At 38.6% G+C, this 22031-nt stretch overlaps 1 protein-coding gene across 3 annotated transcripts in view; it reads right to left on the reverse strand.

The window, feature by feature from the left end:
* Positions 1 to 22031, reverse strand: part of XRCC5 (X-ray repair cross complementing 5) — a 98266-nt gene that overhangs the window by 13963 nt on the left and 62272 nt on the right. For all 3 annotated transcript variants that reach the window (XM_073807291.1, XM_019938960.3, XM_019938959.3), the window contains 3 exons: positions 6195 to 6304; positions 4474 to 4570; positions 2595 to 2662 (listed from right to left, as the gene is read on the reverse strand). In XM_073807291.1, the coding sequence (XP_073663392.1) occupies positions 2595 to 2662; positions 4474 to 4570; positions 6195 to 6304 (275 nt within the window). The remainder of the gene's footprint in view (positions 1 to 2594; positions 2663 to 4473; positions 4571 to 6194; positions 6305 to 22031) is intronic.

The following is a 22031-nucleotide window of genomic DNA, read 5'->3' on the forward strand; positions in this document are numbered from 1 at the left end:
TTTAAGTAAAGAAGGTTACCCTTGGTAATGTTGGTAGGCCTCATCCAATCAGTTGAAGGAATTCTGTCTCTGGACTGTAATAGAGAAATCCTGCCTGAATTTCCAACTTGCTGGCCTGCTCTACAAATTTCAAATTTGCCAGCCCCAACAACTGTGTGAGCCAATTCCTTAAAATAAATCAGTCCCCACCACCCCCATACATACACACACACAGACACCAGACACACACGCATTCTATTGGTCTGTCTCTCTGGAGAGTCCTGAATGATGCATCCTAGTTCAAGGGGGAAAGATTATCATGCCATTGTATAAAATAACAAACAGAAATAGAACCACTTAAGTGGCACTCTGAAGCCCAAGGCACTCAGTCCTGACTGCGGCAGAAGGGGGTACAGACACCACTGAACCCCTTCTGAGACAATAATCAGCACCTTGGAGTATTTTTTTTTTTTTAATCCTGGTTTAAAAATTCAATTATTGGGGCTTCCCTGGTGGCGCAGTGGCTGAGGGTCCGCCTGCCAATGCAGGGGACACGGGTTCGTGCCCCGGTCCGGGAAGATCCCACATGCTGCAGAGCGGCTGGGCCCGTGAGCCATGGCCGCTAAGCCTGCGCGTCCAGAGCCTGTGCTCCACAACAGGAGAGGCCACAACAGTGAGAGGCCCGCGTACCGAAAAAAAAAAAAAAAAAAAAAAAAATTCAATTATTTCCCTTTGAAGCATGAGGATGGATAGCTTCACTTTAACTAGGCCCTAACATCAGCCCATCTCGCCAAAAGACATTTAACAAGACGAGTGATGTTTTCTACTCTTATATAGCAGTCCACGTGGCCTTCTAATCCCAACCTGGTCGTGGCGAGGAGGCAGAATTCTTCACATACTTTCTCTGAAAATGGCTGCTGCTACTTAAGCACCTCAAGTATCTGGAAACCTTCATTAACTGATGCTTACTATGAAGTTTAAAATTAAGCAAAAAAGGCCTCTGCGTAATCGTACTTCATAAATATTCATCTACTATGTATGCCTCACTGGACGTTAACTCTCGTGGGGACTGTGGTTAACAGTGCAGAGGGCTTGGCCTCTGTTCGCCCAGGCTCTTTCTATCCCAGGATCCAGGGCCGTGGGCAGCTTATCTAAGGAGACAACATGGAGTATGCTTTTTAAATTCTGGGATCTTACTTCCTGAAAGCGGGGGCCATATCTGTTCTTTAACAAAATGCTTTTGCCAGGCAAAGTGCTTAATAAAAATTCTTGTATACTCTAACTCCTTTGCCAAACAATATTATGTTTTTTTCCAAGTGCATTTATCGAGCTGAAAATTCAAGGTATTTAAAATTTGGCCTGAATTTGGCCATAGATGAACATCTCCAGCCTTGTTTCTGCCATTTCCTTAGATTACTGTCCACCAGTCCCAGACCAAGCTCTCCCTTAGCTTGGCAGTTAATTTTTGAGTCTCCAGTTTTTCCTTCTACTACCTTATAACCAGCTGTTTGAGTTTCTAGAGGGCGGAGTGCTGTCTTATCATCGAGCACAGTGCCTAGCAAACAGCACAGGCTTAGCACATAACTGACAGATGCCAGGTGTGGTACTAGCAGGGCTGGGTCAACCAGTGACTATAAGTGACACTGAATGTTACAAACCATATACTTTTGAGCTACTCAATTTAATTTCATTAAATTTTCACCCCAAATCTGAGGTATAATGAAAGACTACTGAGCTAAATAGCTATGTTTTTGACTCATAACTGAAATCAGATTCAATGCTCATACATCAAGCAGGAAGACACCAAGCATATTGACCATTTGTGTCAATATGAAGATCATGGGGCCCGCATACATGGGGTGCTCTACTGTAAAGACCTAGATATGCCTTATGTTAGAATACCACTATTGTTCTACCTTGTTGCACATCACAATCATCTGAGGGGCTTTAAAAACTCAAAATCATGCCCAAAACACATCTCAGACCAACAGAACCTCAGGGGAGAGAGAGAGGCACCTGTCATCAGTAATTTTTCTTTTAAAATAGCTCCCCAGGTGACTAACAGGTGGCCTGGGTGGGAATCACTGGGCTGGATAGGTTTCCTAGCCTTAACCAGGGTCTACGCTAAGCGTGGTTTATACTATGGACCAGGAACTCTAGAGGCACTGAGTTCTAGAAACACTAATCTAGTTACCCTTAGAATTTTACTTCTTCAAGAAAGAATGGGCATCGGGGCTTCCCTGGTGGCGCAGTGGTTAAGAATCTGCCTACCAATGCAGGGGACACGGGTTTGAGCCCTGGTCCGGGAAGATCCTACATGCTGTGGAGCAACTAAGCCCGTGTGCCACAACTACTGAGCCTGCACTCTAGAGCCCGTGAGCCACAACTACTGAAGCCCACACACCTGGAGCCCGTGCTCTGCAACGAAGAGTAGCCCCTGCTCGCTGCAACTAGAGAAAGCCTGCACGCGGCAATGAAGACCCAACGCAGCCATAAATGAATGAATGAATGAATGAATGAATGAAATTTAAAAAACAAAAAAGAAAGAATGGGCATCAAGAAAATAATATCCACTGCAATAATTCATCTAAAGACAGGGAGCTACCCCTCAATACCTTTTTGGCTTCCTCAGCAGTAACAGAGCTTCCAGAGGCTTCATCTTTGGTGATCAGAGTAATTCCATCTAGAAAGTAATTCACAGAGTAAAATTCAAGTACAAAGAATCAATCCCAATCCCACCTTCCTTTCCACCGCACCTCCTCCCATCTTTGCACTGGAGATTTTTAGAACTATAAAGGTGCTCTTCTCTATAAGAAATATAAAACTTTATTAAAGGCACTCAACTCACATTGCTCCTCCCATCTTCCATTACCCTTTCTCCCATTTTTGCTTATTAAAATGAAGGGCACATCGCAAATGCTACCAGCTGTGTGCAGTCTTTCTTGATTAGCTCTCCCCTTTAGAACTCTCAGATCAGTTTGTTTATCCCTTTGAAATGGCTCTCATCACGTCGTATCCTGTATAACTATTCGTACATATTTTAGCCCTCCTAACAGATTATACTTTTCTCTAGGGCAGGGACTATGCTTTATTCATCTTTATATTCCCCTCAATGTAGTACATAGCAGGAGCTCAGTAAATAAGGGAAAACTGAATGACTATACTTTGGTCCCAACCCATGAGGTATGGGAATGTGCAGACATTTTGACTTCTAGTAGTGTTACTGGCTATTGACGGAATGGCAGGAGAGCTAAGGTCAGGAGGAAACATGCTCTTACAATGAATGGCCTTGTCTATCATTTAGCACAGTACATCGAGTTTAGCTCAGTGAGAGCAAATCAAGGATAGAAAATTTACCCTTTAGTTTTCTCTTTTTCCTAAGATTTTCTTCTGCCTCAAATGGCTGATGCATGAAACGCTTTCAGAAAAGCACATGCATTTAACATCCATTTGCACCTAGAAATGGCACAGGTCATGTGTATTCTCTCAATAGGTTATAGGCTCTTAGAAAATATGTGTCTTGTGTGTGTCCTACAAGTTTCTTTTCAGCAAGCAATATGCTAGAGGCATTCAATAAATACCAAAACCAATCTCTTTCATCTATTGGGTCGGCAGCAGGGACACAAAAGAGATTTGAATAAGCCCCACTCACCACCTATTCTAATAGCTTTTGCTCCCGAGTGTAGAAGTTAAAGGGCTGAAAAATTAACTGTCAGAGAAATGCTTGCCTGAGTGATGAAAAGCTGCCTGTTAGAAGCTGGATAGATAGGAATGCAACTCCTTTTATACAGAATTTGCATAGAAAGACAGGTTGAAACTAATTTGGGGGGCTCTACTTCAAGTACAAAGTTTCATACTTTGCAATATCATTGTTTTCATAATATGTACTTTTAATAGGTAACCTCTTATATTTGGGTTCTGAAAGAAAATCAAGTCAGGTTAAAGAAAATGGGCAAAGGACATGACGGAAATCAAACATCATGCCTAAAATTGAAAGATTTGCCCTCTTTCTACGATTAATTTGCATTGGTCACTTAAGTGAGGAACTGAATGGCTTTGGTGCATGAAGATGCTGGTCAGCTGATATGGAAAGCCAAAGAACACGGCAATGAAAGGTGGAGGAGGGGAAAACGTGGGGGAGGTCAGTGAAAGTGCTGTGGATCCAGCAGGACTGACAGGTCTAAGAATCGCAGAAAGGGAACAATGTCTGCCTGCACAGCTTCTTTACTCATCAAACAGAAAGGCGTAATCTCTGAAAGGGTCACGCTGCATAACGAGTTTAAGATGGGACTTATATGTTTACTTATTATTTATCACTTTGTACTTATGATTAAGCAAAATTTTTAGTTCACTGAATCCTGAGCGTTTCCCAAATCCACATGGAAAGTTATCGGGTCCTCATATAACACATCACACAATATAATTTATATTTAGAATTTATACTTAGAAAAAAATAGCATAAATATTTGGATAAAAAGATAAATGACACCTTACCCTGGATGACAATCTCCCAGAAATGATTTAATTGTTTAACTTCCACTTTCTCTCGAAGGGCTTTCAGGAAACTGTTAAAGTGCTGCTCTTCTGAAAACTGTGGTAGCATGTGGAGGTAGAGGAGGTGGCAGGTCAGAGCTCATACAGAAACGTATTTCATCCCCAGACCAAAGCAGCACATATACAAGAATCCACGATATTTATTAAAAATATATAAAATGTTCTTCTTTGGTAAATGGGAAACTGGCATTTCAAATTTCACCTTCATTTGCTGGGAGCCAGAAATCTTTCCATCTGTTGAAGGTGCAGAAATTTCCATAGCCACACAGTTTTTTTGGTGGCCTGGTACTTTGTTTTTTAAGTTTTAATATAGACAGAGTCAAACAAAGACAGAGTAATTTAGTGGGATGCTTGTGCACCCGTCACCCAGCTTCCATAACTGTTAAGTCGGCCAATCTTGTTTCATCGATAACCCTCAACTTCTCCCACAACCCTTGGATTGTTTTGAAGCAAATTTCAATCACATTAGCTCATCTATAAATATTTCAGTATGCAATATCTAAAATATAGAGACTTATTAAAATATTCACAAAAAATTAAGAACAGGAGCAAATAACCAGTCACATTTTCCCAACTTACTTTCTTTTTACATTTTTAGTTTAAAAAGGTCATTAAGATGGACTGATATGTCTCTAAAGTCTCTCTGGATCCTCCTCCATCTCCTTCTCTCTCTCCCTTTTTTTGGAATCCAATGACCTGGTACTCTAAAGGACATGTGGTGGCAACAGCGCACAGAAGCGTTATCAGACACTCCATCCAGCCTTGGGGGGGGGGGGCATGGGGTAGAGGTGCTAAAAAACCATTTTCACTACCTTTTCATCTAAGCAAATCTTTCTCCACCTGACTGAGTCATCCTTAGTCTTATACTAACTCTACTCTGCCAAAATTTTGTTTTTTTATCTGTAGGGAATTTGGATTATCTACTACTGAATCTTTTATCCCATTTTAATTTGAACAATTTTCTCATTTTCTTATCATTCTTTGTAACTACCTAAACAATTCAAGAAGTAATTTGTTCATTTACTCGGCAAATATGTAATAAGCACCCACATACAAACTAATGTACACTACAACCGTGCCTACTTTAAAAATATACTTTCTAATTTAAACTTACTCTCATCTAGAGTTCATGTATAAAAGCCTAGAAATAATTTGGAAGATTTTTAGATGCGTTTTCTAATATTCCTACTAAAACAAACAGAAAACCCCACAAAAGGTGGGACAGGAGTGCTGAGTTATTCATTTTGTGTTCTTTTTTTCCTGGCATTCAGATCCCTACTTCTGTCTTCATCAAATCCTTCTCAATAATTACACAACTATATTTTTTCCATCCATTTCCCTAAAATAGTTAGCCAAATATAATACAATACAATAGAAATTTCATTGGCTCCCTAAATAGAAATCATAAAGCCAGGGCTACAGAGTGTAATAAAAAGCTAACTCCCAGGGATAAAAGATCCCACTCACCCACACGTCTTTATTCCTCCTCAGAAATTACACCAATAGCAAAATGAGTTAGTCATTTCTACTTCCTTGGCATACGCTGCTCTTCACAGTAAGGATGAGTATTTCCAAAGCCCAGGCTTATTTGTGGGGTGCTATATGTCTCCCCCCTCTGGTGGTGACCAACTGGTTAGGAAGAGGACACAGGATAGCATTACCTGAATGGCTTCTTCCCGGAAGACTCTGATACAGTCCATGCTCTTCATAAAATACAGTGTTTCGTTAGTATCCAAAAACTGCTCAATGTGATTTATTAACTGGTGACTTGCTAGAACATAAGACAATAAATTTATTTTCCTTGATTTGAGTGATGCTTGTTAGAGAGAATGTACGCTCTTGTGTGCTTGTAAGTATGTGTTATGGATCAAAAGCCTCGCGGTCCATATGCACAAAAGCTATTTTTCTTGTAAGGGGGTGGATGGGAAGGAAAGATGAGATGCAAAACACTGACTTCAAAAGTCTACATTTAGAAAGTCTGCATAATACTTATTGACATTTGACAAGAAATAAAATTTCTAAAATGCTTAGAATTATAGCTAAATGTTCCTTTTGGCATTTCAAACACTAAGCTGTTGCTGCTTTTTATTTCCCCCCACAATTCAGGGGTCATTTGGATATTTCACAACTGCCTTTCCTGATACAGTCATAGAAAACAGATCTTCTATTCCCTCCCCTAATTCCACTCAAGATAAATGTCAAACAGTGTCGCACAATGAAAAATAATGAGCCAGGGACACTCCATCTTCTTCTAATCACAGGTCAAATTAGAAAGGACCAGCTCTCATCTTAATTTCATAAAGTCCTTTTAGAATGGAAAATCATTGCTACATATCTTCTGCCCTTAGCTGAATCTGAATAGTCTCTAAGTTACTCAGCACTCTACAGAGCCATGAATACTTAACAATAATGGTCAGCAAGCAACATCATAAATGCTATAGGAAGAGGAAATGCATTAATAATGTTATAGTTTCCAAGGTGGTTTGCAACTTGAGACTACCTCATAAACAAAAAAATAAACATTCTTCATAAAAAAAAAGCAGAGGAAAATAAAAGCATGAAGTCATCAGGGAACTTAAGTTGCTGAGCAGATCACAATAGACCCTTACGATCGGTGTGGAGGAACAAACCAAGGAGATGTGCACAGTCATGGCCTAAAGGCTCACTCTCACTTGTCCCCTGAAACTGCTTGCTAGCTGGCTGTTCAGCAGTTTGTGCTGAATGGTCAAGATATTGTAAGACTGCAGGTCTGTCATCGTCGTGGCCTCATCCAAGCATTCTTATAGTTACGAATGTGTGTGCGTGCAGTACTAAAAAAACTACTTTCAAGGCTTGCCTATAAAGGCTCAAGGCCACTAACTGAATCGCAGTGACCTGAGCATTGCTCAATGCCTTATGAAAGAGCTGAAATGCGGTGCCTGCAGCATGTGAAAAGGATTAAAAAGCTGGACAAGGTATTTCCTAATATAATAATTTTGCAGCGAGAGAAAACAGCCCCAGTAACCATTTCATCTTTTCTACCAACTAGGAGATTATGATCTCTATTACAATAAAGTACTTAACCAACTCGAGGGATTAAAGAAACACTTCCCTGCAATTTCAGGAATCTTTACCAATGTATCCGGCAGCAGTGAATTAATATCCAACTACAATTCAAAGGAGAGAAGGAATGTTTGGATGGGTCTTTTTAAACAAGGTAAATAGCCCTAATTAGTAAGCAGAGCAGAAAACCATCAACAAGAAACTCAAAGCAATAGAAGCTATCTCCCTTTTTTAGCCTGGAAAGGCGAAGTAACAGAAATGTTTGATATTTCCTATACCACTCAAGCAGGCTGCTTTCTCAGACAGTCTGATGTGAAGTTCACTGAGCGTTTCATATCTGTGCACAAATAAGAGCCTTTACAGGCCAAGGGCAGTAATCCCGGAGATGCAAGTTTCTCATTTCTTCTGAAATGTGAATAAGGAGTCTCAGCAAGCTATAATGTAAATATTTCTCTTTGCTTGATTTAGTGATTATTTTAATTTAGCCTAGTACATATTTACTGTGTAACTGCTACATATAAAATGCTATGCTACATTCTATAGGAGATACAATTAAGTTGAAGATAAGATCCTTACCCTTGGGAAGTTTACAGTCTAACAGAGGATATAATACATATACACAAAAAATAGTAACAGGAGGTAAATGTGAACAGGGCTGTGAGTGGTACGGAAATATATCAACTATTCTGAATTTTAAAAAATCTTTGGTGATTAAAAGAAAGCTTCATGAATTAACATGGCATTTTTGCTGGACAATGAAAAACAGAATTTGGCTATCAGACAGCAAAAAACAGAGTGAGCAAAAAGTATAAAGAAGAGAGGTGGGGCTTCCCTGGTGGCACAGTGGTTGAGAATCCGCCTGCCTATGCAGGGGACATGGGTTCGAGCCCTGGTCCGGGAAGATCCCACGTGCCACGGAGCAACTAAGCCTGTGTGCCACAACTTCTGAGCCTGTGCTCTAGAGCCCGTGAGCCACTACTACTGAAGCCTGTGCACCTAGAGCTTAGGCTCCGCAATAAGAGAAGCCACCGCAGTGAGAAGCCCGCGCACCACAAAGAAGAGTAGCCCCCGCTCACTGTAACTAGAGAAAGCCCGCACGCAGCAATGAAGACTCAACACAGCCAAAAATAAATAAATAAAATAAATAAATTTTTTTAAAAAAAGAAGAGAGGTGGGAAAGCACAGGGTGTATCTGGAGAAAAGCGCATGGTCCAGCACATGGAGTCCATGGACAGGAGTAGAGAAGAAAAAGGAGGAGGAAGAATTAGACAGGAGAGGAGGTGGGAGGAAAGGGAATTCCAAGGAGGACGAACAATGCGTGCAAGGGGCCTGTGGCAGGATAGAGGAAGTGTAGGAAAAAAAAGGGTTCAAGAACAAGCCTTTTAGGAACTGCAGCGTTTAGAGGTTGTACAGCGGCAAGGGAGCTGACAAAGGAGGCCAAGAAGGAATGGTCAGGGAGACGGGAAAAAGGAGGGTAAGGCAACACAGATACTGAGAGAAGAAATTATTTGAAGAGGAGAATTGTCTACTGTGTTATAAAGTATTACATAAATAATATTATGTATAATTATTATATAAATTCTGCAAGAAAGAGTATAATGAGCACAAAAGATTAAGTACTGAAACTTAGGGTGTCCTTACACCCAGGAACCCATGAAACAACTAGAGACTGCTGAATGGCTTTGCAAAAAACACAGCTTCCAGACCCATTTTTATCTTGAAATATGATGGAATACACACACACACACAGTTGCCATCTTATAGAAAAAAATATTCAAAAGAAACTAAAATAAAGCAAGTGCAAAGCCAAAAATCCATGTGCAATAACAGTATGGAAAAGAAAAGATACAAAGAAAAGAAGTAGGAGTCTCAATAACCAGTTTCCATGGAAGAATGAAGTCTTTATGTATTTGCAGGCCTATCTGGATTTAGCTTTCTTATTTACATGTTAGACTGTTCTGTTCTTTCCTCCAGAAGGTTCAGGAATGCAGATACTAGATAAACATATCCAAACTTCTAATAAATCCAATGAATACACAGAACCAGGTTTTGCCCTTCTAGGAATACTCAGTTACATGGCCTGTGCGTCTGGTCCATAGTTCTGAATTCTGTCCCTCTACCTAGACTATTTTGTGGTTCACTGACTATAATGAATCACTTAACACCAGTAAACAGATGTGATGGATGATGCTTTAATATACTGAATATCAGAATGCGATGTGGATAAGGGACCTCTCATCCAAACTTTGGTGGCATTTCCCTACCATTTTTAATAAAAGTAAAACGCAGAAATGGCTAAAAAAATAATCTACTTTGACTCCCCCTTTCCCCCTGCTCCTCATACAGGAAACGCTGATCATCAGGGTGCTTTTCTCTGCTTCTACATCAATTATAGGGCTAAGGAATGGCCTGTCAGTGTTCATACTCAGTAAATCACAGCCCTAATTATAATTCACCAAAATGCTTTTCAGAGTTAGTCAGAGGCTCAGTAATACTCATTAGCAGGTAAAATAAAAAATGGCCATTGGAAAGGCCATCCGTCTTAGGATACCAGGTCAGGCAAAGGCTGTCATTTATCTCAAGAAGTTTTCAAAAACAAGATGTCTATTCTGGATTTCAAAAGTTTCTGTTCTGGATTTTGAGGTTTATAATAGGGACATTATATATTAAGCCAGCATCTGACAGGAGTACAGACTGTCGATACATAAAATGAGTCAACACAATAATACTTTAATGTTATATTAAAATGTTATCGAGATTCAGAAGTGTCATGTAAGAGGAAAATGGCAGTGTTTCCTTGTTTAATCTCTTTAGAGAAAACATTCAACACCTTCCAAAGTCCTACAAAATGAGTCATCTCCCTTCTTGCTGCAGTCACAAACATCTGGGGCCATGTGCTTGCTGGCCTCTGACTTAACATTTACTTACTCCCTCTGTTCTCTGCAAAGATGTTTCCAACAAAGTGAAAGGAAGTCATTTGTTGTGGGTTTTTTCCCTCCATCGTACAGAGCCAAAAGAGCAGTGGGTTCATTCAGCTGTCACACATTATATATAAAGGACTGGAAAACCATCTCAAATGATTTTGCTGAGCCCAGGAATCATTCAGGATGTTTCCCAGTTTAATTCTTCTCATGATCTCAATCAATGCCTTACGAGAATTTTACTTATTGAAGAGGGGCACATTTTGCAGATGTCAGCAGTTAAATCATTATTAAATGTCGAACAGTTTACATAGTCAATGGCATCTTTATAAAACAAAATAAGGTGACAATAAAGATCAAGCATTTAAATCAAATAAGTATATGATCAGATCAGTCATTAAGAGAATTAAAAGGAATAACATCTATCAGTAGCAAATAAAAATCTAAGCAAGTAGTCCAGTCTGCCGCCAATTAAATCCACATGTAAATTACAATCACTGTTTTAAAGCAAAAACTTAACAAGAAACACTTGCCTGGTAAGAAAACAAGTCTGTGTTTTTAATAAAGGTTACAGAAACAGAAATCTGTCACAAAGAAGCTTCTTTGTGTCTCTTTACTATAGGGTATAAATTGGCCATTGTGGTTAGAGCCTTCGTGTATTATTGGCCAGGGTCCAACCAGAAAAACAGAAATCACTGAATATTTAACCGGGAAATTTAATGCAGGCAACTGTTACACGGGTGATAAAGAACTATTAAGCCAACTGAGAATGGGTGCTGTAACCCAGAGATTAGGAACAGCAAGAAGCTCCTAGCACCCCTGGCACTGTGGAGGAGAACAGAACAGAGCAGAAAAGAAATGAGAGGGGGTATAACTAAAGTTCAGGGGCCTGTCCTATGGGAGCCAAAACCATGGAGGACTTGGAGCTGCTGCCCTACTCGGTAAAGGAAAAAGAGAAATATCCTGGCTTCTCCCTCCTTCCTTACTTCCCCCCAATCTCTCACACTGGCTGAACCCAGTAGGAAGCTAGCAGCTGTGGGAGCCTGGAAAATGCAACCCGCAGGGGCTGGACCTGCCCCAGTCCTCCCCCCAGAGCTGGTGCACACAGGGGAAGGGTGAGCTACATACACTTCCCTTTCCTTCAGGTTCATGATGAAACACAGTTAACAGGTTTCTCACAATTGTGTGGACCATGTTGATAAACCTGAGTAACTAGAAGTGACTGAACCCTTCCCATGGTATTCATGTCCTTTCAGGAGCAAATGCACTTCTGAAAATATAAGTACAAAAAAAAGATTTCCTAAATATTTTCCCTCTAAATGACATTTTATGCTGATTTATTTCTTAAATACCCTTTCTGCTTCCATTTCCAAAAGAGTCTGGATCTAAGATACCAAGAATTTGTCCTGAATGTCTGTGCTCCTTGGTCTGGTGTTATTCCCGTTTTTTAGTCTTACACTCTTTAATGAAATCTGCTTACTAGGGGAAAATAAATCACTGGTGGCAACAAAAGAAACTGAGAACTAGGGAAAAAATATAAGCTTTATGAACCTGAAAGTGAAATTCAATTGTTGTCTTATTTTTAAGCAGGTGGACTGTGGAGTAGACACAGCTCTGTCCTGCACTCTGCCTCTGCCCCACCCTTCCCCTTTTTAGAAACTGTTGTGCTAGATTCTTTGCCCCCCTTTTAAGAACAGAAAAAGTCAGCAGATATGACAGAGAATACCACAGCAGTAATATTATGCATGATCAGTAGCACAGGAAATTGTACGAAGGTATATAAAGCACTGACCACTTCAACAGTACAGATATAGCCCCGGTTTTTTAAATTATTATTATTATTTTTCTTACCAATAACTAAAAAACTCAATTAAAACCTCAACGTTTAAGCTCCATAAGTTTAGTCACAGCCCATTTTTTCCATGCTTAACGACTTTCTCATTAAATGCAGTAATTTCTTACAAATTGCACTAATAAAAGTAAGTCCTGCTGGGTGTTTTCCCCCCTTTTTAAATGCTAACTTTTCATTGATGTGTTAAATTAAAACCCCAGGCACAGGAGCAGAGTAAATGCAAAACCTTTATTGTTAGACTCCAATCCTGCAGACTATGATATCTCTCGTTTTATTTTTGGAGTCCTACTGTGTAGCCACAGGAAGAAAGATTTTGAAGGTCTCTTGGTCTTAGCTCACTCTAGAAAAAAAGGTGATAGTGTAAGCTAATGAGAAACTAAAATAATGGCATCTGGTTCAGCCCACTGGCTTCAAGACGAATTTATATAGGGAACATTATGACAAGTCTTTTTCATTCTGGATGAATAATATTTCTCATCTTAAATAACTTGGGTGTAAGACCAGACCTGTTCCCAAGTCAGCTGGAAATTTTTAAGTTTGCTGGCCAATGGGTGGGTTTCATGGCATTCTATGGTCTTTTAATTTTTTTACTAAAAACACTCAATTTAACTATTAAAGACCCACTGAACATGTCCCATAAAACCTGAAGGTTATTAGTTCATATTTACAGGGCATATAGCAGTTAAGAACAAGGAACATCCACTCTTTAGTCTAATTCCTCCATTTCCAGAAAGGAGTGCACTTAAAGTAGTGCAAAACTGGGACATGATGCTAACATAAGAAAGAAACTAAAGGAAGTTCTTTTCATCAAATGAGGAAGTGATTTTTTGCTCCAGACGCACAGGCTCAGCGGCCATGGCTCACAGGCCCAGCCGCTCCGCGGCATGTGGGATCTTCCCGGACCGGGGCACGAACCCGTGTCCCCTGCATCGGCAGGCGGACTCGCAACCACTGTGCCACCAGGGAAGCCCTGGCTCATTTATGTAATGTACACGTGCTATATGCTTGGCAGTGTGCGTTGAGGTTGGGAGTAGGGAGTGGAGAGGGCAGAGAAAGAGCATCTCCAAGATTTTCTTTTTTTCTTTTTCTGTAATTTTCTAAGGTCCTAAAACAAATTCTAAAACTTGGTGAACCATACTAAAATATGATAATTTACTAAATACTAAAGTGATACAGAATTCAGAACACCATCTAGACTTGATCCCATTCTGGATGAGTGGTAGGAGGGAGGCAGAATGCAAGATGACAGTAGTGCTGTAGTGATACTGTACTAACAGTGCTGTAGTAATTTTATAGTATCTGTCTAGCTTCAGACCTGAGTGGATGTCATCAAACTAATACAGGAAGTTGGCAGAAGGAACCAAGTAGCCATAGAAACAGTGCAGCCAAGAGAAAATGCTCTGGAACTGACCAATCTGGCAATGAGATCCAATTAGAAGTTGGTAATTGAATGAAATTGAAATTCATGGATTAGCTGAAGAGATGCAGTGAGCGATGAGTCAGACTCCTCAGCAAGGAGAGAAGCAGGCGGCCACTAGTTGAATGTGCTTTTGTGGATGATGGAGGAGGGGATGCAGCTGGATGCAAACATCCAGCACTGTTTTACAATATGCCTCAAGAATTTGACTCATTCTTAAATGGAAATATCAAGTACCAGAAATTTTCAAACCATATTCCATGTAGTAAATCTTCTTGAAAACTGGTAAATAATGATGTACTGTGTTTACATTGTATCTTTCCTTAAGGACCCCTCATTTATTTTCTTTCATTTTTTTAAAATATTTTTCTGATTTTGTGAAGAAAGTTGTATAATATTCTAGAGCTCAAAATACAGCGATGTTATTTTTCTCTACTTCTTCTTCGATGAGGCTAAGATTTATAAATCAATACAGAGAACCTGAGGATTAGTTCTGCTGTAATTCAAAAATTCAAATCGTTATTATTAAAGACAGTGATGGAAACAAAAAAATTACTACTAATCGGCAGTACTCAGAGAGCATAAAAATAAGTAGAGGTTTTATTTGTCCCACTGACGGCAGACCAGCAGCAGCATCTTTGATAATGAATCATATTACAATAAAACTACCACTGGGCATTAGTAACCCAGCATACACTGGCTCTTAAACCTCAAGAATCTCTTTAGAGGAAATTTGGGGGTGAGAAAAAAGAATGGACATTCTTTGTGGAAGAAATATCACGAGCAAACATACAGAAGAGCCGGAAAGCCAAGAGTATTAGCGGGAGTACAGTTTGGTTTGAGTACAGGGTGCACAGAGGGAACCTGTAGAAATATGGGTCTAGAATGGTGGGATGGGACAAGGTTGTGGAAAGTCTTGGCTGGGGGACTAATTTCAAAGAAACAGAGAGTGACTAAGAAGGGCTGACCCATAATCAGATCTGTGCTATAAGAAGCTGAATCTGTACCAACATACGGGATGAGTTGAACAAGAAGAACTTGGAGGGTAATTAATATAGGATGCTATAACTGTCCAATGGTAAAATAATGAAAGCCTAAATTAGTGTTTTTTAGGATGGAGAGAAAAAGACAGATATGAAACAACTGGATTAGAAAGTGATTAAAATTAGAAGAAACTTAGAAATGGTACAAAGTGGTCAGAAATGCTCATCAACAGTAAACTCAAGAGACAAAGTAACAGCAGTAACAAAAATCCCTATTTCTGGAGAAAGTCCTGTTAGTACTCATAGCACTAGGACACCCCATCACTTTGGCTGTTGCCTCACTTGGGATACCTTTCTCTGGGCCCTTTCCTATCCAGCCTTTTATGGCTCAGGTCATGCCAGCCTCTTCCATGAATTCTTCCTCAAACTGGTCAACCCACCTGTTTCTATACCCATACTCTGCATCCTTCCTATTGGCTTGGATGAACTATCTGTGTGTGCATCTATCTAAGTTACCCCTTCCACCTGTGCCCTAGATCCCACACCTCTGCCCCACTTAAGGATCTCGCCCATTCTCATGTCTTTATAGACCATCTCTATGATGACTTCTCCCAGATTTATATTTATAACCCAGGACTTTTTCCTGAAGTCAAGACCTATATAACCAACTTAGCATGTCTTTTCCTTCTCAGTAAATGCCAATTCCTTCCAGTTGCTCAGGCCCAAAAACTTAACAATCACCCTTGACTTGTTTCCTTTTCTCACATCCTATTTTCAAACTGCCAGCAAAACCTGCCAAGTCTACTTTCAAAATATATCGAGAGTCTGACCTCTTCTCGCTACCTCCATCACTACCTCTCTCACTTGGATCACTGCAGTAGCCTTCTAACTCATCTGCCTACTTCAACCTTGCCCGTGCTCATCACGGCAGCCAGAGTGCCTTTTAAATCAGATCATCCTCTACTTAGAACTCTTTAGCGGTTTCCCATTTCACTCAGAGTAAAAGCAGAAGGTCTAGGAGGCCCTATGTGATATGTGCCCCAGATACCTCTCTGATCTCACCTCCGCTTCTTTCCTCCAGACACGCTGGTTTCCCTGATGCTTCTGGGCAATGCTCCCTCTTGTCTGCAAGGCTTTCCCCAGAGATATCCACCAGGCTCTATCTTCCACTTTCCTCAGTTCTCTGTTCAAGTAATAACCAAGTAACAAGCCTTCCTTGATCCTCTACATAAAATCACAAGCCCCTCACAACCCCAGCGTTCACCATCCCACTATCCTGTTTCAAGTTTTCTCTATAGTGCTGTCATGAGTTGAACAGTGTTCCCCCCCAAATTCAAGTTCTTTCCAGAGCCTCAGAATGTGACCTTATTTGGAAATAGGGTCCTTGCAGATGTAATCAATTTAAGATGAGTTCATAAAGGGGGGTGAGCTAATCCAATATGACTGATGTCCATATAAGAAGAGGTCAATTTGGACACAGTCACACAGAACTCCAACTGAAGATGAGGCAGAGACTGGAGTGATGCACCTACAAGCCAAGGAACACCAAGGGCTGCCAGCTGTCACCACAAGCTAGGAGAGGGCCACGGAATGGATTCTCCCTCAGAAGTCCTTACGAACCAACCCTGTTAACACCTTCATTCTGGGCTTCTAACCTCCAGAACTGAGAGGAAATAACCTTTTGTTGTTTTAAGCTAGCCAGTTTGGTTACAGCAGCCCTAGAACATAGATTTTATTTGTTTATTGTCTGTATCTTGCCACAATGACTAGCACATAAAATAGGCATTCAACAACCATTTGCTGAATGGATGAATAAATGATCAAGGCCTCACTGAGTTACTCCTCTAAAAGCTTCATGTCTAAAAGACATGAAGATGTCTTTTTGTGTTCCTTCAATTTAAACCCATACACTGTGTATTCAGTACTGGCTATCACTGAATGGGGGAATGGACAGTCTAGAATTCTGATCACCACCCTTTACCTTAATTTTATAGCTATATAAATGGTTAAAATAAAGCTCTACGGAAAGAGAAAATACACAGACAAAGAGTAATGGGCTATGTAAGATGTATGCAGGTATGTGTGGCTAAGATATCATTTCCACATTATCATGACTATATATGCAGGCATCTTTGTTGTTGTCACTTACTAAGTATGAATTAGCCCCATCCCATCTTGTTGTAAGCTCTTTTTTTCCCTCTTAGGTCAAGATGCTTGATCCCATGAGGAATGGGAGGTTCTCTAAAATGTACTGCCTGTGGCTATAGCCTCAATTTACCATACACTAAAACAATTAACCATCTTGACTATGATATAGAACATTAATAGGGATTAACAGGGTTATTCCTATGAAGTGAGAGAAAGCAAGACAAAGAATGTGGGTATGAGGAGGGTTTGGAAGAGAGGGGGACAATGAATGAAGAGAGTTCCCCTTTTTATGTACTACTGAATTACTATTTGATTTTTTTCCAATGAGCATGTATTTATTTTTTAATGAGAAGCCAAAGAAGCAATTAAGTCATCTTGAAACATGTAAGAGACTATTACATAAGTTAACAATAAACAATTGTTTGTATTTTTAGTGAGTTCTAAATGGAAAGACATTTTTCATGGGTTGACATTTACTGATGGCAGTTACTCAGGACCCTTCTATTTCACTGATCCTTTTATTTCTTTTTTGTTTTATTTTTTCTCTTCCACCTACTTCCTTCTGTTTATTACTCATATACTTAAAGGACAGTACGAAAAAGGACCTTAGAAAGTATTTAATTTCACCCACCATCCTCAGGATAGTCTACCAATTTGAACCAGATTTGTGGCAGGCAAATTTTATCATTAGTTTGTAGATTCAACCTTCCCTGTAATTCTATACATTTAAAATTCCAATGTGTAAGTCCTGCTGGCTTCATTATAGTCCATCTAAGAGTAATTAGAAATGGGACAATTATGAGATAATTGGGATAATCCAAACTTATGTATGAGGCAAATAATGAATCAAACAAAATACACCCATGCTTGAGAAAAAGAGCACCAAAGAAGAAACAAATGAAAGGAGGGAGCAATGAACCTATGCATTTTCCCAATCTTTAAACACTGAACTAAGACTTGCCAGCAAGTTCCTGAAATCTCCACAGTTTTTCCTGTACCGAGTAAGCTTGTCATTTACTAATGTAAATGAATTCCTCCCCATGAAGCAGAGGATTCTGAAACACAAACATAATCCTGTGATACATACATCTAAGTTTTTTTTTTTTTTTAAACTCCAATACCTGAAGACCTTTATTTAAAATACACTCTATTACTTGAACTGACAATGTTTTCTTTATTGGAACTCTAGAAATTCACTTGGGTTTCTAGATTTTTGTTTAGCTAGGTGAGGCAAAAATTATAAAGGTCTTAATAGCCCACAAGGTCTCAAGGTGAATAACCTTCAATACTCAAAACATCATGGAGAACAACTAGACATAACATCAACAAAGATATAGATTTGAAAAAACTATCATCCAAACTGGCCAAATTGACATTTACAGAACCCTCAACCTAGCAACAACAGAATACATATTATTTTAAAGGGCATATGAAACATTTGTCAGAACAGACTATATGCTAAGCTATAAAACAAGTCTCAATAAATTTAAAAGGACTGAAGCCATTCAAAATATGTTCTCCAGTCACAACAGAATTAAATTAAAAATCAACAACAGAAATAAATTTGGGAATTTCCTAGTATTTGGAAATTAAACAACACAGTCTTAAATAATCCAGCACAGTTCTAAATAATCCAAAGGTCAAAGTAATCACAAAAGAAATTAGAAAGCATTTCTAACTGAGTGAAAATGAAAACACGTTATCACAATTCATGGTGTGCAGCTAAAGAACTGGCTAGACGAAAATGTATAGATTTAAATACCTATGTTAGAAAAGAAGTTTCAAATCAGTAATCTAAACTTCCAGTGTAAGAAACTAGGAAAAAAAGCAAATTAAATCCAAAGCAAGTAAAAGGAAGGGAATAATCAAGATCAGAGCAGAAATCAATGAAATTTTAAAAAAATATAATGGAGGAAAATCAATAAAACTAAAAGTTAGGATCTTCTATAAAAGAGAAACAAAGCCCATAAACCTTTACTTAGACTGACCAAGGAAAACAGAAGATACAAACTACCAAAATCAGGAATGAAAGCAGGCATATAACTATAAACCACAGAACTTAAAAATATTGTAAGGGAAAAATAACATGAACAATGTTATGCCAACAAATTAGACAACTTAGATGAAATGGACAAATTCATATAAAGACACAAATTACCACCAATGACTCAAGAAGAAATAGAAAATCTGACTAATTCTATCATAAGTAAAATGACTGTATTAGTTTTAAAAAGCTTCCCACAAATAAATCAGGTCCAGAAGGCTTCACTGGCAAATTCTATCAAATGTTTAAAGAAGAAATCATACCAATTCTGAAGAGGAGGAAAGAATACTTCTCAACTCATTCTATGAGGCCTGTATTCCCCTGATACCAAAGTCAGACAAAGATATCACAAGAAAACTACAGAAAAGTATCGTTCATGAATATATACACAAAAATCCTACCAAAATATTAGCAAAATGAATTCAGAAACATTCAAAAAGGATTATTTACCATGACTGACTGGAATTTACCCCTGTAATGCAAGGCTGGTTTAACAACTGAAAATCAATGAATATAGTATACCATATAAATAGAAGAATAAAACCCACATAATCATCTCAATAGATGTAGAACGTGCATCTGACAAAACTCAACATTCATTCACAATAAAAACGCTCAATCACATAGGAATGGAAGAAAACTTCTTCAAGATGATAAAGGGAAGTTGAGAAAACTCAGAACTAACATCATACTAATGGTGAAAGTCTGAAAGCCAACACTGTACTGGATGTTCCAGCCAGTAAAATTAAAAAAAAAAAAGAAAAAAAAAGAAATTAAAAGCATACAAGTTAGAAAGAAAGAAGTAAAACTGAGTTTATTTGCAGACAATATGATCCTGTAAGTAGAAAATCCTAAAGAGTATATAAAAACAACTAGAACTAATAAACAAGTCTAACAAGGCTGCAGGATATAAGGCCAATATACGCAAATCAATATTTCTATATACTAGCAAGACAGTCCAAAAATAAATTTTTAAAAATTTAATCCACAATTGCATTAAAAATTAAAAAACACTTGGCAAAAATTTAACAAAAGAAGTGCAGGTCTTGTACACTAAAATCTATAAAACACTATGGAGAGAAAGTAAACAAGATTTAAATAAATGGAAAAAGAATCCATGTTCATGGATTAGGAAATTCAATATTGTTAAGATGGAGATTCTTCCTTAATTATTTTATATACTCAATGCCAATCCCTATCAAAATCCCTAAAAAATCGAAAAGCTGATCCTAAAATTTATATGGAAATGTGAAGGACCTAGATTAGCCAAAACAATTTTAGAAAAGAACGAAGTTGGAAGACTTATGATACAGTATTTCAAAACTTACTATAGAGCTAAAGTAAACAAAGCAACGTATTAGTGAAGGACAGGTATAGATCAATGTAATTAAATTAAAGACTACAGAAATAAACTCTTACACTTATGGTCAAATAATTTTCAACAAGGTGCCAAGGCAATTCGATGGGAAAAGGACAGTCTTTTCAACAAACGGTGCTGGGACAATTAGTTATCCCTCTGAAAAACAATGAACCTACACACTTACCAAATACCCATTTACAAAAATCAACTCAAAATGAATTATAGGCCTAAAACTTTCAAAAGCAAACACAGGAGAAAATCTTTGTGACTTGGGCTAGGCAAAGATTTCTTATAGATGACAACAATATGACAGCCCATAGAAGAATAAAAACATGATAAACAAGATAGAAGATATATGAATGGCTAATAAGCACATGAAAACTGGTCAGCGTCATTAGCAGTCTTTAAGAAACTGCAAACTAAAACCACAATGATACACTGACACATTCGCACTAAAATAGCTATAACTGAAAAGACTGACAATACAAGGTTATCAAGGATGTGGAGAAAGTGGAACCCTCATTCACTGCCAGTGGGGATATAAAATGGTATGCCACTTTTGAAAAGAGTTTGGCTATTTCTTAAAAAGTTAAACATAAACTTCCCATATGGTTCAGCAATTCCACTCCCACCCAAGAAAACTGAAAACATACAAAGACTTGTATGCAAATATCCACAGCAGCATTATTTGTAATAGCTAAAAACTGGAAACAATCCAAATATCCATTAATTGGCGAGTGGATAAACAAACTGTGGCATATTCATTAAAACTGAATATTATTCAGCTCAAAAAGAAGTCAATTATTGATACATGCTACAACATAGACAAACTTCAAAAACCTTATGCTAAGTAAAAGAAGTCAGATGCAAAACACTGCATATTGAGTGATTCCATTTACGTAAAATTTCCAGAAAAGACAAAGCTATAGAGACAGAAAATAGTTGCTTGAGGTGGTGGTGGGGAAAAAAAGAACTGACTACACACTGCCATGGGGAACTTCCTGGAGTTGAAGGAAAAGTTCTTTAACTGGGTTGTGGTGATGACTGTACAACCTTTTCCATTTATAAAGGATCACTAAATTGCACTTAGAATGAGTATACTTTATAGTAGAAAATTATACTTCAATGAACTATTTAAAAACTGGCAATAAATAAGTGCAATTTAACTGAGAGATTTGTGGAGATTTACCACAGACAGATAGGAGACACTAGATGTTTCTTTTATAGAATAACTGCTGAAAAGCTCACACAGTAAATCTTATCCTCAATGCCCCAAGGAAACACTACAAGATTCCAAGGGCAAGAGAATTACAGTTAGATAGTTCTCATATAAGAAATGGCTCCTGACTCCAATGGCCTACCAATGAAATACAGTGACTAGCTTGAGTGTTAGAGTTGCATCTCATTACCACTAAAAGACATAAAGAGATAAAATACAGGATTTCAGCAGTTTAATCTGACAAAGGAAAAGAAAATGAGCCTGTATTAGTCAGCTCAGGCTGACATAACAAAATATCATGGGCTAGCTGCCTTCAACAACAGAAATTTATTTTGTCACAGTTTGGAAGCTGGTGCCAGCATGGTCAGGTTTGGGTGAGGGCTCTCTCCCTGGCTTGCAGACAGTCACCTTCACATCACAGAGAAAAAAAAAGAGCAAGAAAGAGAAGAGGAGAGTGCAAACTCTGGTGTCTCTTTTTATAAGGGCACTAATCCCATCATGAGGGCTCCACC

The sequence above is a fragment of the Tursiops truncatus genome, chromosome 7 (genome assembly GCF_011762595.2).
Source record: "Tursiops truncatus isolate mTurTru1 chromosome 7, mTurTru1.mat.Y, whole genome shotgun sequence".
In the NCBI taxonomy this organism is placed as follows: Eukaryota; Metazoa; Chordata; class Mammalia; order Artiodactyla; family Delphinidae; genus Tursiops; species Tursiops truncatus.